This window comes from Haemorhous mexicanus, chromosome 9 (genome assembly GCF_027477595.1).
Source record: "Haemorhous mexicanus isolate bHaeMex1 chromosome 9, bHaeMex1.pri, whole genome shotgun sequence".
NCBI lineage: Eukaryota > Metazoa > Chordata > Aves > Passeriformes > Fringillidae > Haemorhous > Haemorhous mexicanus.
In genome coordinates, this window is record NC_082349.1 from 16,678,959 (window position 1) to 16,697,813 (window position 18,855).

Genomic DNA, 18,855 nt, shown 5'->3' on the forward strand with positions numbered 1-18,855 from the left:
TGCCCAGAAACTCCAGCAGAAACTAATCCTATGTGTGTTCAGTGCTGTAAAGAGTGTTTTGAAGACATGGTGTGAAACTCTGAACTCACTGAACTCTGTGGTAAAGTTCCTAACTTTTTTCTCGAACTCCCATATAAGCTTAAAAAAACCCCCCAAAACATCAGAGATCTGAAAAGGGACATTCTCCACACATTACTAGATTTTCAAAGAAGCTTATAAAGTACACACATTTGGTACTTCTTAACAACATACTACTTCATTCAAAGTCTTCTGCATCTCAGGCAGCTCTGTGACCAGTTTGGTCAAACAATATCAAAAGAAAATGAAACCAGAATCATTAAATGGACTTGGACATTTTTAGGTCACCTAGTCCATTTAAAAAACAGCTGCTATTGCTTTGCCCATATTATTTTAAAAACATATTAAGAGACAGCATTATTACCCAAGCAGACAGCACCACAACAGTTCAGGAAAATAAGTCAATGTGGTCCAACACATTCCTCACTCCCAGTGAAGGGCTCATTTGATCACAAAGCTGTTGCACAGCCAACATTTTCATTGTGCAATCAATAGCTAGGCCAGACCTTCTGGGCATGTGTGTCAGCAATGGCCCTCTCAGCAAGGCTCAACTTCAGCAGCTGCTTGTCAGAGGAAGCTCCTCTTCAGACTCACGTCTGGCCCCCTTTGGCACACACTCCTCCAAATAATACATGACTAACTTGTGAGGAATACAAGGATTTGGTCATAGCTGAAAATGACAGACTAAAGCTATTCTGAAAATCTTAGAACAAAACCTACACGTTCCTCTTTGAAGCATCCAGGTACAGGTGGGATGTGAAGCCCAGTGGCTGTGTCCTGTTGCCTAGGATGCATTTTCCCTTCATCAGTGCAGTGCCACCAAAGCTCTGCTGGCACTGCTGAGCCAGCTGCCTCTGTCCAGAGCGTGCTGGCCACTGCTGCCTGCACATTCTGCACAGTTCCTTTAAGGTCTCCAGCAGCAGCAAGGTTAAGGAGGCTGCAGAGGCTTCTGTCCCCAGAGATCAGTTTCATGGAAGGCTGAGTATCACCACAGAAACCAACTACAAAAACAGTCTACGGGCTCCTGCCCCGCTACTCTGGTAAAGCAATTTGTACTATGTGAAAGGCAAGGACACAAATGCTGAAAGCTGATCAAAGTAAATGCTGCTGTTAAAGTACCATTTTGTTTTGCTGACTTCAAGGCATCAAATCACAGGCTCTGTGTTTTGCTCTAAAAAGATGAAAGCTAAGTGCCAAGGATTTGTAAGGTTGAATTAACTATTCCGGCATGAAGACCTTTAGATAAATTCATAGCACATTTTCCAAAACAACCATTACAAATCTGTGCTAAAAAGCCAGGACAAAATATGCGGTGTTGTATTGAATTACACTGTCTAGGCTTGGACAGCTGTTCTCTAAAAAAGAAGAAAAAAAGAATTTTAACTCTCAGATCACATAAGTATATTTTCTGACTTACAAGTGATGCAGTAAAGACAGATTTATGACATCTTAACTCATTACTCTGTTGCAAAGATTAAATTAACTCATTCAAAGCAGGCAAAATTTAGAGCTGAAATACGAAAATTTACATCTATCTCTGCCCTAAGTGTTCTCACTCCTTTTGTTAATACAATATTTACAGAAATTTATTCTGGTATTACAAGTCAAATAAATTAATATGAAGAAACTTATTTTTACAGTTCACTTGTGTCTATCAGTATAGGAGATTTGGAATTTCTACTGGAATTCACTAGAAAAAATATAATGTTAGTACACTGGCCATAATAGAATTCAATTAAGGATTAATCCATTAATCCAGCTCAACTGGTGGGATCTGGTACTGCATCACTTTTTTATCAAGTACTTTGGGAAGGATCCTTTTCTTCTTCATATAAAACTAAAGAAAAAGCATACTCTTTAGACAGGGATTGTGATTCAAAATGGAATACTGTTTTTTCCTCCCCCTCATATTTTTGCTATGCTCACTGAATATTGTGTTACAGATTTGATACCAAGCCAGCTATAGTAGATCACAATATCCAGCTTTTGAGAGCCAGCAGTTTCTGAGAGAGAGTTTGCTGATTTTTCCAAGAAACTCAAAATATGTTCACATGGTGTTACTGCTTGAATGTAACTTTGCTCGCAGGGTTACATATTTGCATTCTTAAATCAAATGATTGTATAAGCAGGTTCCTAAAAGCACACAAGATCCTACTGCTTCCCTTCTGGGAGGGTTCTCAAATGCAGACTCTTTGTTCAGACAGGGCAAGCACCAAATTTTGAAAACTCAGCTCAGCGATGAGACAGAAGATCTGCAAAACAGTATCAAAGAAACCACAACTGCAGGGAAACTGCAAGGGCACTAAAAGCAAGCACTCATATCCACAGAGAGTTACCTTCTCTCCCACAGAACCCAACAATGTGCCACCTTCCCAGCCCTTGCCAGGGACACACCATGCCACCTTCTCTCTGCCAGAGCAGCACTCATGGATGCTGCTGGAGCAGGGCCTGTCCCTCGGGGAGAGAGTAGGGAGGGAGCTGCGAGGCATGAGGTACAAGGGAAGGAAAGACCTGTTCTTCCAGGAGGAGACACAACTCAATCCTGAGGGAATGGATCTGAGTCCCAGGTAGCATCCACCCAGGTGCATGGGGGACTGAAGTTTATTTCCAAGGCTCATGTAACACTCTAATTTTAAAATCGACCTTTTGCTTATTTTACCCTAAGTACACAATTGCAAATGGATTGGCATTGCCTGGACCTTCTCGCCCACACACTACTAGAGAACCAGATTGACTAAACAGCAGTTATAGCTCAGTTTTAAAAATCATGGGAAAGATTCACCCCTGGCATAATTCCACTGAAGCTACTGGCATTAAACCAGAGACTGATGAGATCCCATACATTACTTCATGAAAGAGAGAATACTATTGCACAATCTACCACCCAGACTGGAAAACGAGGCTCCATAAAAAAGAAGATAAGAAAACAGAAAAGTTGATAAGGACTGCCCAACTATGACCTGTGGCCCACTGCACTCTCCTCATTAAGCACTCTCAAAAATCTTTGACCACAAGGTGTTGGAAAACTCCTTTTCCCTTCACCCACATTAGTCCTACATAGTGGCTAAAGGTCAGGGTGTGCTGTGCTAGACACAAAGAGCTTAAAAATCAAGTCCTACAGCACATGAATATGAAAACATCCACTAACAAACTATTTGGAATTATGTGTGATGTTCCCACTACTAATGATTCAGAGGAAAATCAGAGAATCACAGAACAAGCTGAGTTGGAAGGGACCCCCAATGATTATCGAGTCCAACTCCTGGCCCTGCACAGAAGCATCCCCAAGAATGCCTGAGAGCATTGTCCAAGCACTTCTTGGACTCTGTCAGACTTAGGGCTGTGACGACGTCCCTGGGGGTTCCAGTGCCCAGCCACTCTCTGAGTGAAGAACCTTCTCCTAATACCCAATCTAAGCCTCCCCTGACACAATTTCAGACCGCTCTCTTGGGTCCTGTCACTGGTCACCACAGAGAAGAGATCAGTGCCTGCCCATCTCTTCCCCCCATGAGGAAGTTGTACAATGTGGTAAGGTCTCCCCTCAGTCTCCTCTTCCCTATGTTGAACAGACCAACTGACCTCAGCCACTAAACAACAGCCCCAAAACATGTGTTCAAGACAAGAAGCAAACAAAGTCCCTTCACCTTCAGTAGGGATGAAGCATCACCCTTGAGTTTGGCACCTATTCCCTGCAGAGCAGCACAGTGTTTTCACTGAAGACCTAAGGCATCAGAACCAGCTAGAAAACTGACCTGCCCATACACTGACTCCATACTTGTATCCAACAGTTGGATGAGAGAGAGCCCTTTAGAACAAAAGCCGAAGGGCTTGCAGCACAGTGAAAAATTATCTGTAGTTCTGCCTCCAGTGCAAGTTCCTGTATGTTTCTTGCCCCAATATTAAATGGCCAAGCTGAGGGTCTGTGTAATAGGATGGAATTGCAGCACATTTAGATCTCCTCATGTGGCTTGTAATTCAGCTGCTCCAAACAACAGACTAAAAAAAGCAAATTACAAATAAAATTTAGTACTATAACATTATCAAAGACATCATGTGCCAGATGAGTATGCTGTATGACATTAAACATACTGCTCGGTTCCTGGCAGCAGAGTGGCCTGTGTCTGGTTCATAACTGGTGGTTTCCTGCACCAGTGATACTTTCTCCTCAAAAGTGGAAGAGCAGGCAAGCATGCTGGTAAGGTTTCACTGGAAATGCAGTGCCTCTTCAGAAAGCACCACAGCTCACACAGCATAAGAAAATTCTGACATAAGGAGACATTACAAAATAGTTCTTCTAGCTTCATGAAAATATTGGGCTATTTCTGCCCACAGTTTAGTCGCTTCATTTCTTTTCTGACAAAAACATAGCAAATTAATGTCTGATGTTCCTAAGTTGTTATTCTAAGCTGGAGCGGCCAAATGCTAATAATTTATGCAAATACTTAGATAATAAAAGCTATTCCTCACACAAATAACCTGGCAAATATGCAGGACAGTTACTCAAGTCCTATTTGCAATTGAAAGGGGTATGACTTTCCAGGGCAAGAATAATAAGAGTAAAAAAACTCGAGGGTTTGTAAAAGGACAGAACACAAAGGCCAATAACTGTTTTACCATAAGTCATACTGAGACAGTTCTGTAACAATCATCTTGAAAATATAACCCACAGAGTTTACTGATAAATTTTATGTAGCTATCATACACACACTGCCTATGTTAGCTTTGTTTACCTGAATTATACAAAATCCAGCTTTCCCTGTACATATACATTTTAATTGAATTTTCACTGAACGTGTTCTGCATTACATACTTGGAGAACCAGAATTCTCTTTCCTCCTGAAAAAGAAGATTTTTCAAAAACTTCTATCTGCAGCAAACAAAGCAGCCTCTGCACATGCAATTCTGCTCAGCTTTGTCAGCCAAATCTCACTTTCACATGATAATCCCCACTTTGGTCACCTGCAGAGCAAGGGCTGCCCACGCTGACCAGCCCCATGGTTTGGTCAAGGGAAAACTGATGCCCATCAGTGCAAAGCTGGGACCCCTTTGCCCATTCTGTCTGTGACCTTATCGAGATGCTCAGGCTCCCAAAGATGAAGTGAAACCATTTGTGCCATCTGCCCTTCTGCAGATCAGCCAAGGCTTCCCAAAACAGTGCTTTGCTCAGCTTTGCATAAATCAGTAGATGTCCACACCACTCACATGGCATACAATGGATCCTGAGGGGACAGTCTTCCTTTTACACATTTTGTGGGAAAATTCCTTGTTGGCTTTAGATCTGTTCAAGGGCAGAGGATCTGTCCCTATACACCACAAGTACAGCATCTCCCCTACTGTTGCTAGTGGCCTATTCAGAAAATGCTATCATCACACTAAGCTTTACTTAATTATTAAAGGTAGAAGACTCATGCAGAAATGAAACAAATTTTCAGGTAGTTTTCTAGTCCACATTTATTTGTACATATATTGCAGATCTAAGTTTTCCTTCAGTGCATTGCCTGAGCTGCAAATTTTAATTTGCCTTCCCTTCTCCCACCCATAAACTACTACTAGGTAGCGGTGTAACAGGGTATGCAGTGCCCTGAAGAGAAAAAACGGATGTGGAGGCAGTTAACTATGTCAGAGGATATATGAGAACACACTAAAAAGCAGCTCCAGTCCCAAAGGAAAAGCTTCTTAAACTGAGACATAAAAGACATATGATAAATATCTGCCAGGACTGTTTTCCTTAATGTATTTGGGGCCTTCTAAACTGATCTACACAGGCTATTTCAGGTAAACACAAGTTTCCACTGCCTGTATTCTCAGCAAGCTAGATAGGTGCTAGCCACCCAACAGAAACTCCAGAGCTGCACTGATGTATCACTGAAGTATTGATCCACCTTGCCTCTCAACAGGTCTTGTTAGCCCAGTACAATACTAACACTGAATGCTGTGTGTATTCAGAGACAGTACTAGCACTACCTCATCTCCACCAGGTCTGAGGCTAGAGCTGACAGCAGGTCTCATCTCAAATACAAAACACCATGCAGATGTAACATAGCACACAGTGTCTAAAAATCATGGCAAACCTGGTAAATGAATACACAATTTCCAAATCTCAGGGTGTATCCTTAATGGTTTAACATCATACTTTCCACTGTTTCACAAGCTGTAGGTGGGGAAGGGGAAAAGGCTGAGATAATAGGGCTTCAGACAGCAAGTAAATACTACAAACAAACATGAAAAAGATGACAGAAAGACTGCAAGAGCAAAGGGTTGTGCCATTAGAAAGCCTCCACACACAAAAGACTTTGGTCCTCAGGGCTTGCAGCTAGACCTCACATAGATCCAGATGACTGGAAAAAAGAAACTTCATTCTACAGGTGTCTTTTAAAGAGGCACTGTCACAGAGCAAGTGTAAAATGCAGTGCTCACATCTTTACTGGACATGCAAATCGAAAATCTTGCTTTTCAAGCCAGGGTTAGGAACAGCATGACTCTAAAAAACTGAAAACCTAGCAGCAGCTCCAGATTTAGGAAACAGTTTTGTTTACTTTACTGTCAGTAACTCACCAGCCCAAGTAAGAGTTGGTGCAAAATGTGTGTCTGTACTACATATGCTCACAAACAGTCTTAGAAATGAAATACAAAGGAAACTGTCTTCAGAAGATTAAAAGTAATTGCTACCAATGTATTGGTAGCTCTGCTCCCCTGGGGTGGGTCTTCAATCTTCCCAATTTTTTTTCTTATTTTCAAACTTACCAATAATCAAAACTTCTAATCTCTGTACAAACAAAGAATATTTGAGGAATATTTCAAATAATGATTTTATAATATTAACTACACAGGAAAAAAAAAAAAAAAAAACAACAAACCCACCAATACCCCTAAGGAACCAGATTTTCTATTTAATCAGGCCTAGCCATATAAGTAGGACTATTCATATCTCTATATAATTGCAGAATCAATACCATAAAATCTGACAAAAACCTCCAGGAGAAATTTGTGATGCTATCAAGTATTTTCTTGCACAATGATGCCATTTTATGCACATCATATCTGCACTGTCTCACTGATTCTTGCTTGAAAAGAGATTTACTGAAAACCACACTGGCTTGCCTTCCAGTAAGAAAGAACTAACTGCTGCTCCTTGCCTGGAGTACTTTTCCATGCAGCATCCAGGTACATTTTCAATGTTCAATTTACTTCATTGCAGGTATCACTTGAAACCCAGTTAGTGGAGGGAAGAAGGCAGGTTCCAATGGCCTACACAGACAATACACCTACAAAGCAAGGGCCACTGTCTTTGTCTGCAAAAGCAATGTCATACAGAGCCACCTTTCCCAAGAGGCCTCCGAATCCCACGTCCACATTCACATGCACCAGCCCACCGTGTCCATGCAGAAAACATGACACAGTGCTTCCTTGAGAACTGATGGAAGAGTGAGACAGATCTCAAACTGTCTTCATGGTAAAAGAACGTTGGTTATCTCCAGAATGGTGACAGTTCTTAATACTTCTCCCTCACTGATGGCATTTGAGTCACCAAATACTGCCTCTCATCTAGACACACTAACTACTGCCACCACCATGTCTATTACATACGACATGATGTCCAATCATAATAAAAACATTTCTTTATTATAAATTGCCACAGCAATTGTTAAAGAGACAGTATCAGCTATGAATTATCTATATTTCCTTCAAACTTCTTTCAAGTAAATTAAGTTTCAGATATTTGTACCTCATGGTGGTGCTATCTTCTCCTTTAAATAAAACATTTTCCTACTTTATAAGTACTCTGCTTATGTTTCACAGGGAAAATAAGAGACTCTTCTAGACAAACACAAACTTGAGTGTTATCAAAAGCAAGATCGATATAAACCAATTAAAAGACTTGTTGTTCTTTTATCTTGGTTTTACTTTTTCAGCTGATACAGGAGCATGGCTGTCAGGCATGGCAAGCTCCAGACAATTTACGTTGGAAATTTTCCCCTGCACTGGGAGGCTGAAGAAGAACGACTTCATTAATTCCAGCTTTTGGTTCAAACAGACACTTTAGAGAACAACATAAATATGACCACTCATGACAAATGTTGCTCCAGTATCTCACACATACATGCATGAGCCCAAAGCTAGACTGGAACCTGACCATGGAGTTTGGGATATAGATGGACTCCTGGAAATGTCATCACTTCCTTAATTATCTTTTCTTGGAGAAAGTAATTACAGACAAAGTGGTAATTTATAAAGAAGACATGTCAGAAGCTTTGAGGAAACTGGAGACCATGAACACAAATCACAGTCTATGACCAAAAATCAACACACATCTGCCTGAAAGAAACGTGTGAGCCCATGTGCGCAGTGTGCACACACATCCAAGCCACAGAGAGACAGGAAGAGCCCATCCAGTAAACAGCAGCAGCCGCCCTCTTGCTCTCTACAGCCCTGCAAGAGCACATCAGCACCTGCAGCATCTTGCAGCAGAAGAAAACAAGGGTCCAGTTTACAGCTTCCAACACGACATTTTAAGCAGCAGTCAGCAAAACCCAAAACTGTGAGCAGCCAAAAAACTCATACTGACGTTTTTCCTTCTGAAGCCGCTAGTGTTCTGTGGTAGGCTGGCAGGGCTTCAGCCACCGCTCCACACAGCTCTGTCAGCTGAGAACAGGGCTCACTTTCTGCACACAGCAAACAGCCCCATTTCTAAAAACAGAAAAGAGCGAGGCTTTGCACAGCACTTTCCAAGTCGTGAGATGTCACTGCTGCCTCTTTAAGGGCAGACACGCGTCAAGGCACGCTCCTGCAGGACATAAGGATCTGTACACACAGGCTCCTCTGGCCAACACAGGGCTTCCTCTGGCAGTCCTAGTGGGCAGAACACGAAAGGACTGCCAAATCCAGTGACCAGCAAATCCTGAGCTGGCTAAAAACAACATGCAAAGACTGCAGTCCAGACAAACAAGATGAAAAAACCACATTAAAAAAGGTGGGATTTTATGCAAGCACAGATGACTCAAAGTGCTAACAAAGAGAAGAGGGGAAAGAGCATTGTAAAGGTTTTCTAACAAGCAAACTCCACTTCTTAAAAATATGGTAATGCCATGTTCATCATGAAGGCAATTAAGACATCAATGTCGTTTTAATGTATCAGCTGCATGGGAGTTGCAGCTTTCAGCAAACATGGAGTTATCTGAGACAGACACTGAATGATTAGCATTTCTGAGGCACACATTCCCACTATTTTTAAGGCTTTATAAGGTCTATAATGTACTTTTTTTTTATTCAGTCCAGTACTCCAGCTGGGCTCTTGGGCATGGCTGTGCGTAAAGAGTAAATAGCAGCCTGTGAAACCACCCTGGTGAGCCAGTGGAGCTACCACAAGCTGTGGGCAAGCTTTGGAAACTCCCCAGGATCAAAGATGCACGTGATGAGGAACTCCTGCTTTCCAAGCAACAAATACAGGGTGTTCCTGGAGTACATTTGCCACAGTGTCACTCACAGATTAACTCTGAGACCTTGCTGGCACAGAGCACTGGTGGAAGCAGTAATTCATCTGGACTTCCCATTCTCAACCCTCTTCGGCAGCACCCTTCCCTCACAAAACACCGTGCAAAATAATTACATAAAAAGCAGTAGTCAACCTCAAGTTTGACAGAGAGGCTTGCAGGTGGCCAAACTCATTTTCCATTGTTATTCTGTATACCCAGGATGACTGATTGTGTTGCCTCTGCACAACTTCATGAACCACACAGGATCAAGGAACGAGAAGTAATGGATGAAGTGACCGAATTGACCTCTATGGACTCAGTATAACAGGAGAGCTGGCCAGCTGAAGAGGCTGAAGGTTCAAAACCCCTGACCATGCATTGAAACACACAGGTCTGCTGCTATAGCTAGAGCTCCACTACTGCTGCCAAGCTAAGGTGGTCAGCAAGTAAAGAGGCAAGAACAGAAAAACACCATTGCTAAGTTCAGAATTTGTCTGTACCTTGGCAGAGGCACAGTGCTTTGTTTTATCTCTCAAAGCTGCTTCTTCTAAAGCAGCAACTATTTTTCTTCAAAGTAAAGGCCTTTGACCTACCAGAAGTACTAAATATACCCACATGCAGCACTGTATATCTATTCAAACAAATGAATAGGTAACAAAATCCTCACTAACTCCAGCTGTCAAGTAACAAACCTTGAATTCCTTCCTGCCTGCTGTCAGCACATGACCTCCAGGCTCCCTCTGACCATGACTCTGGTGCTGCAGGTCAGCATGTTTAAATATGCCCAGAAAGTGGCCCCTTTATCTGAGCTGAATCAAGGCTGTTCCTGGATCTCTGGATGCCTGAGCATGAAACAAAACATTTTTCCCTGACATAGCCTTGGGTATAGCTGCTGTTGTATTAAACTTCTGAAAACAGTTAAAACAAACACACTGGGAAATACAGTAAATATACAGCATAATAGGCAGCTTGGACTACGTTTCTTCACCCAGATTTTCAAAATCATCAAAACCAAAAACACTGTGACACAGAAAAATTATTCTGAATTCAGGATTAGCCTATTATAATTAGCCTATTCCAGGAGCTAACAGCCATTTTAATATCATGTTTACTCTCAAAGAAAATTTTAAGCCATTATTATTAACTTTTTGCTGAGTAGCACTGTTTAAACAGTGGGGAAAAAGGTCCATCAAATTATTACAGCCTCAGTGGCGTTACTCAAAATCATAAAAATAAAGACAAGTCCTTAGTTTTCCTGCCTTCATTTCATATAACACATGTTAAACATCTGTATCAGGCATAACATCTTACAGTTTTTGAGGATGAGGATGTCAATGAAAACAATAGGGAATCCATTGCCAGGAACTCTGATTCCATGTATTCATATGTATTCAATCCTAAGTATTCACATGAGATTAACTTTACATGCCCCTCCTCTCTCCTGTTAACTATTTCAATTGTAACTGTGTGCCCAAAGCAGCTCAGAGAAATTCAACCAACAGGCATAAGAAAAGAATCCTCCATTTATTTAAGACTTGATAATAAACTTGAAGAGTGACTTTCATTTTAAAATAAGTTTATGCTCTTCTATACACATTTTTCTGGTGCAAATTTCTAGAGTTTCCAAGCGACTCTGCAAACAATAACTCTTCCTCAGAACAAACAGCTCCAGGAGGAAGCAACTATCTCCTTTCTAAAAATTGAGACACTGAAGCAGTGAAGATACCCAAAGCCAAAGAGAAAGTTATTGTAAGAGTTCAGTAGTTCCTGGCATTCAGCTGAGACCCAGATCAGTACAGAAATGCACACACGCACTCACTTCCCCAGGAATATTTGATCAAATAAAACAAACAAAAAAGGCTTGCATTTTTCTTGCCAAGTTCAATATAAACACTTGAGGCTATTACATGCACCCGTATTCTATTTCCTATGATAAAGCATGGCCAAATATGAATTGTGATAAAAGACATTTCTAAGAAATATTTGAAAAAGATTGGAACTTCGGGGGTTCTTTCTTGAAGAAAGAAGAAATTCCCAGTCTCAACATACAAGATTTCATCCCCATGAGATTAATGGATTAAAATACAAATTCCTTGAAGATCATAAATGTGATAACATTTTGTGATATGATCTTATATTTACCAGACTTCTGCCGTAACGCAGAAGTGGTAAACTAATGATTCAGTTTCACAAAGACTGTTCAGAATACACACTCCTATACTTTTCCAGTCTGTCTTTTGTCTTCTTTTTCCCAGTTTATAGGGAAAGAAAAGCACCCAAATCTTACTAACCCTTACTGAAAAGCCTGCCTGCATCACCCCTGCCACATGCCCTCCCCTTCATCAGCCACCCCTTAAATTTGCAAACGCTTGTTGTCTGTATATTCTACAGAAGTGCAAAAAGAGAGTTAAATTAATGCATCCACATATGTTGCATCTTTATGAGAACCATGATAACTACACAAGTATGTTTAATGCATGAATCCTCCAAGGAATTTGCTAGGGGAAGTTTACACTCCTCCCAGCAAGTAAGGAAAGTGTAATTTTGCAGCATTCTAGCACGGTGCAGGTTAAAAACAAAACAACCCAACCTCCTCCCCCAAAGCAAGCCTTCGCTTAAAGATTTTCAGATCTTGCATTCCATATCATTAAAACTTCAGTCAATCTCTGAACAAATACATGATTTATTTAAACATACTTTCAATGTTGCTAAATCTAAGTAATGTGCTGTCAAACAAAACTACTGGTTTTATTCTGGAGTCTACTGGAAATACTACATGACAAACAGACCTCTACCTTTGCTATCAGTCTTTGCAGGCAACAGGAAATACCTCAGCTGGTAAATCAAGCTCATGTAACTTAATGTGATGGGTACATTCTACTTTTAGACAAAGGGCCACTTGGAGTTGGTTTCTACAATAATGGGAAAGATAACATTTGCTCTGCTTTGTTCTCTGAGTCTGATCCTCTAAGTAAAATGTGATCTTTCCAAGTTGTTTACACTCTTTTGCTCAACGCTGTTGCCAGCAAACCTTGCTCCAACTTCCTGTGCATTTTTAGAGCAGCCATCTCCAAGGGCCGTGACTGGAAATAGCTCAGGAAATGGGAGAAGGAGGCTATGGGTTTCAAATGCTGAGATCTATTTAGTGCCCTACACTTCAGTACAGCCCCAAAACACACAGACAAGACAGCTTAGGGCAAACTGCTTTCTTAACATAAGCACATTAGACGAGGCTGAAGCAGCCTCTTTCTGCTGGACAGCAAGTATTTTCACTCAAAGCCAAGTATTTAACTGCAGCATTGTGTAGCTCTGAGCAGGCAGCAGGGCACAGCCCGCATCCCCGTGCACGCGTGAGCGGCTCACGCTGTGCGCGCACAGCCGCACCGAGCTCGGCGGCACCGGCGGCACTCCAGAGGGAAATCTGCATCTGGGCTTATGCACACGCACTTGAGTCATGCTGCTCTCTCGGGAGCTACAAGCTCCAGCTGCAGCCCATTTCATCCCAGCCCTGGGCACCCTTTAGTAACCAAGAAGTTACAAGTTCCCCCAGTACCACGGCCCCAGTGCGGGTACTCTTCCACCCACTTTCAATAAAACTTGTCATTACCTTGTGAAAGCCACTCATACCAAATTTGCCTATGACTTAGCAATGGATCTAAAGTTTCCTGGGAAATGAGAGAAGCACTGAAAAATCTACAGCAGAATCACATACAGTTATTTAGTTCTCATTGGAAACTATGCTCAACCCCAAGCACCCTCCCCCAAGCAAACAACCCACAAAACCCACAGAAAACCAAAAAGCCCTATAATTTGGTCTTCATGTCCACAGAACTGATCATACCTACACTTTTTTCAGTCATCCACAGTGTACTTAACAGGCTGATCATCCAGTGCCTGGCATACTAAGAAAGGTTTTAAGAACACCAAAAAAAAAAAAAAAATTCCAAAACAAACCCCCACAGCATCACCACCCTCTCCAAATATAAAAGTATCTGTTCCTCATTCACAGTCCCACCAAAAAAGCATAATTTTTCTATTCATCTCATGACAGTAGATCTGACAATTTTGATTAATAGAAGCCAATGAAAAATGAAAAAAACTGTAAATAATTTTTCTCATCATAAACTAGACATTTAAGACCATATATATACTGAAAATGAACACAACAGCTGAAGTTTCATGGATGCATACAATACACATTGAGCTGAAGTCACCACAAACCCAACAAGGCTGATACTGAAGTCAGTGGAAAGACTGATTCTGGTCATGAGAATCTGCCTTTATTTTATTCACTAAGAAAGAGTCCACTTGAAATTTCTTTCAGCACAGATTTAGACCCTCTTTTCCTAAGTTTCTCCCTGTTAGATCATCATCTTTGTTCTTTCTTTACAAATTCTCTAGTTGTGTACCCACATGTTGCTCCCACAGGACACAGTACTAAGGATTTGTGTGTGTAATACTGTAAGAATATGAACTAACAGGCTCAGCTGTCATGGCATGCAATGTTTTCTTTGCACTTTGGTGCTCTGTTTTGATGTGTTTTGAAAGTAAACAACAGTATGGCACAACTTCACATCAAAAATTGTATTCTACTGTTGCTTTCAGAACAGCTGAAGTTTTTGTCAGTCCCTCCAAGTGCAGCACACATAAACAAGTAATTAGACTACCATAGTCAGCAACACTTGCTTTCTGTACAGCAGTCCCCCCTCAGTGAAGCACTAAGGCTGTATTACACTGGTAAAAGAATCTAAACTTCAGTATTTGTTTATAGTGGTCATGGCAGGGATCCAAAGGTATTCATGTTAATTTACAACACATTTAGGTAAACGAACTGCTTTTGAAGACAGCCAATTCTGCAAAGGCCTGTGGGAGATCTAAATCTGTTTCTTATTTCCTTTGCCCACCCCCTACCTTTTTTAAGTATACTTTGTGTTTGTGAAAGATAATGAAGAGGGTGGCTAGGTATGGAAGCAGTTTATTCATATGACATGTAAAGTGTAGGTGGACAGTCTCCATGCAAATTGTACACGGTTCTTTGTGGTACTTTGGTGACAATTCAGTAATAACTTTATGCAGCAAATTAACATATAATAATCCCATTTGCAGACATACTTATCACCAGGGATCTGGAGTAAAAGTAATTTCCCCCTTACCTCTCTTTCATGATGGCCAAGACCCTCCTTGGGGTTTCTGAGATTGAGGACGTGCACCTCTTGGGGCAGGCTCGTCGTGCCCCGGCTTGCACAGCCCGACAGGACTGTAAAGCTTTCCAATAAGGCATGGACCGGGTGCGAATTGTTAACAGGCGATAAGACACATTCCCTCTGAGGCACTGGACCTGCAGAGAAAGACACAGACACACATCACTGGGAGAAAAAAAAGCAGTGCATTGTTTATACTTGTCAAATAATGAGGATCCTTTTGTTCAGAAAATCCACAGGAACGCAAGCAGAAGCTTTGTGTTCATTCTACACAAAATTAAGACTTTTATTGCCATTGCACTTCTATGTTGTCCTGAATATGCTAACTTATTTGTTCATTTCTCTCTGAAAGTCTAAATTTTCAAGTATGAATTCCAAAAATGAAGGTATTCTTTTCTATACCAGAGGGGAAAACAAAGAGAGGGGAAAACAGAAGGGGAAAAAGTCTAAAAAAACCCATTAAATAAAAACCAAAAATAAACAAAACAACCAAAAAAACTCAACCAAAACCAACCAACAACCCCAAAAAACCTCCCAAAAAAACAACACACCCCACACCCCCCCCCCCAAGAGCAGTCAGAGGAATTGGTTTCTCTTCAATGTTTACGTCAAACACTTATCTGCAACTGTAAATGCCATCATGTGTATATAACAATGAAAACTTTCTATCTACCAGTAAGGTAATTATGTCAGGAAGGATTTGGGTGAGCTGGATTTGTTGCTTTTGAAGCAGTGCTGATTTATAGTGAACATCATTCAAATACATTGTACAAAACAGCAGGCATCTGTCACATGATAAAATGAAATGTTTGTTTACTGAGTCTATTTTGTGTCTGACAGCAATTATCTGCACTGATAACAGTTATCTAGTCCAAAACAGAGTGTACGCCCTTTCAAATAATCACCACAGCATGATGTAGTGCCATACTCTTATATAGTACGTGAGACCGTGTGATGTGATAGAGCAAGATAGCACAAAAGCAAAGCATACAGAGCAGTTTACATTTAAACTATATCCCAGGAAACTAAATCAAGACAAATATTTATGAAAAGCAGCCCTGCTTTTCCAAAACGGCTCAAGCCCACCCCTGACAGTAACAGATATCTGTATGTTTTTGATTCAGAAGGTCGCAGGAGAACGGAATTGATTTAACCCCTAATTTGCACCAAAGTCACTCAGATAAGATTTAGACTCACATGAACCAGTCAGTTCAGAGGCTGCCAGGCATAAAAGAGAAATACAAGGCAGAAATATAGGTTTTTTTCAAATTGTGCACATCTGCAATTGAAGTAAAATGCTTCCTTTGAACGAAGTTCAAAATAAAGAAAATCCTCAATTGATTAAATGGAAGAGCTCTATCTGGTTTTGTCAAGTTTAAAGCCAGCTATTGTAGCACTAGAGATCACCTGCAATTGGTGTACACTTAGGTTTAATTGCATTAGCACTGACCTACACTTTGCTGGTTAAAACTACGGTTCTTTCAAAATACAGCTTGCAGTGGGCCATTTACTTACAAATCAGAGTCTGTCTTAAACCAGACTATCTAGAAAAAGCAAAGCCCTTGAGCACAGGGTGATTTCTGCAGTGCCTTGGGCCACAAAGAGACCATTCCTGAAACCCACCAGTGCATAGTGCATATCCTATGAGCTCCCACAGAGCAAGAATATTTGTAGAGGCAATGCTCAAGGCATAAATTACACATGCATGTGCTTGGGGTACACAGGATAAACAAACTTTCTTCTCCCTAAATAAGGAGCTTGGCAGTAGTACTGACCAAGTAGCACTGACTTAAGGTTTTCTGGTTTTTATTTAGCTCCTTTTAAAGAAGACACATACAAAATGCAACCAGTCCAAGCAATGATACAGTTAGGTCGAAGAAAAAAAAAGAATTAAAAAGTTGCCCTTTGTAACAGCTGAAGAAGTACTGAGGATTTGAAACAATAACAAAACCAGTAGAGAGGCTGCATTTTCCTGATGTACAAGAGCAGATCAGAGAACTGACTGATAAATTAGCCCAGCCGCTGATGTGCAAGTCTTACAGCACATCATGTTACACAACCTGCACAAAACACTTCTCTCAACTCCACAAGCATTTCTTGGGCTGGGAAGGAAAGGAGCACTTGTTCATAGAATTGTTTCTTGTCAGCCAGAATGGAATTGATGGTTAAGATGTTTCAATCATAACACACACTCACCCACAAAGAACAAGGCGCAAGACTGAACAAAATCAGGAATGGAGCTGCTGACAAAAATGTGCACTTAGCAAAGGTTGAGGAGAAAAAGCAAATACCTCCCTTGTGATTTCTTTGTGAACACCTATTCCCATGCAGGACATCTACTAATCCTCTCCTTCAGCCTTCATCTAGTACTTACTCTGAACAAATTTAATACATTAGATAGAAGACATCTGGATTTTCCCCTCACATCCTGCAAGGGGAAGATGATTGTGACTGTCTCGTTCAGGCTGTAACTGCCTTCTTTGCTGGCACCTCAAATGCACATTAAGAAATCCCTCTGTTCTGCTCAACATGCAAGATGGAAACAGTCCCAGAGGGAGCAGAAGTTCACATCCTGGATAACTGTGTGCAGCTGAGCTTATCTGCACAGGGACAGGCAGAATGAGGCATGCCTGCTCTGCCTGCACTCCACCCTGGCTGGACAGGGGCCAGATCTCCAGCAGAAATTCCATCACCCCGCTGGCAGCGAGCCCATGTGCTGTGCCACTCCTGAGCAGGGCTTACTGGTGTAGGGCCACTCTGAACAGTGCAGCTCAGAGCATGTGCCTGCACACCTTGGCAGCCTGGGACATGTCCACTCTGTCACATCTGTTTGGAGGAAAGGGGTGCACAAAGCTGCTCTAAGCCGCTCAGTCCAAGAAAGCAATGTTTTGGGGGAATTACTGCATTTGATAGAACTGCATATGGACCAGAGCAGTCTCATAAGAGAAAGGGATATAGCCCTAGAAATCTGAACCAATGACTGGACTACCTGGAGGATGCTCCACTGCAATCAGACCACACGTGCTGTGAGACTGCCCACATGCAAACCATGCTGTGGGGGTAAATGACTGAGAGGGTGCTCCAGCTGTCTAATTTTTGCCAAGTTTCACACAGGTGCCTGAGTAGGTGTGTCCTGGGCCCATACTGCCCTTCCCAGCAACTCAAGACTCTCACAATCACCGTTTCTCTTACACTGGCAATATCAAACCACAATCCTCATGTACTGCTATTGGCATATCTGGCCAACCACTAACCTGGGTGTAGTGCCATGCCCTCATACACTGGCATGCCTAGAGGTAGCAGCAAGTTAAAGGAAAAATTATTTCTAGATCACAAAGTCCACTGAATGCTCAGCCTGTAAGTGGCACAAGGCAGCTCCTTCTGCCACCTCCTCTGCATTTATGCTGTACTTTAGTCTATTCTTATACTGCATGCACCACAGCAATGCTGGAGCTGTTGGCTCAACATTCATAAACTGCATTTCTTTCCAGCCCTTCCTACTGCACCTGCAGGTCTGCCCCACTCAAAGGAGGATGCTGCTACAAGGCACTGTCACTCCAGTGGGAGCAGCAAGAGCTCTCTTCTACCCAAATTAGCAACTTCTGGCTCCCTCGCAGATCCTTCATCTTTCTTCCTTCCTGCCACTCTTCTCCGGCTAGAAAGCCAGCTACTTCCTCTGTGTAGTTTAAATCCTACAAAATGCATATTTACCACTCTGAAAAAAAACCAAAACAAAGTCCTCCCTAGGATACTCATCTGTTTGTTTATCACCTCCACACCACCTACTTGAAAAGCCAACAGGAAACCACAGCCTCATTTACCTGGGCTTTACAGTCACTCAGGCCTCCACAAACCCCAGGATGAGGCTTTGACAGTTTCCCACTCCAGCCTCACACCCTGGTCCTCACCTGCATCAGTGACACCAACATCCTGCCAAAATTCATAATCAATGTCCAATTAGCACATCAAGATTGCCTTATCAAGTCTAAATATGTACAGATATTCTCCTGCATCTCCATTCCAATCAAAGCACTTAAGGGTCAAAGATATCTACCAGTTTATCCATCCTAGTAAGGTCACAAGCCTTTAGTGCCTTCTCTGCT

The 18,855-nt window shown here is 41.7% G+C and overlaps 1 protein-coding gene across 1 annotated transcript in view; it reads right to left on the reverse strand.

The window, feature by feature from the left end:
• TGFBR3 (transforming growth factor beta receptor 3) overlaps positions 1–18,855 on the reverse strand; it is a 107,674-nt gene that overhangs the window by 50,196 nt on the left and 38,623 nt on the right. Inside the window, exon 3 of the mRNA XM_059854223.1 lies at positions 14,705–14,889. Within this exon, the coding sequence (XP_059710206.1) occupies positions 14,705–14,889 (185 nt within the window). The remainder of the gene's footprint in view (positions 1–14,704; positions 14,890–18,855) is intronic.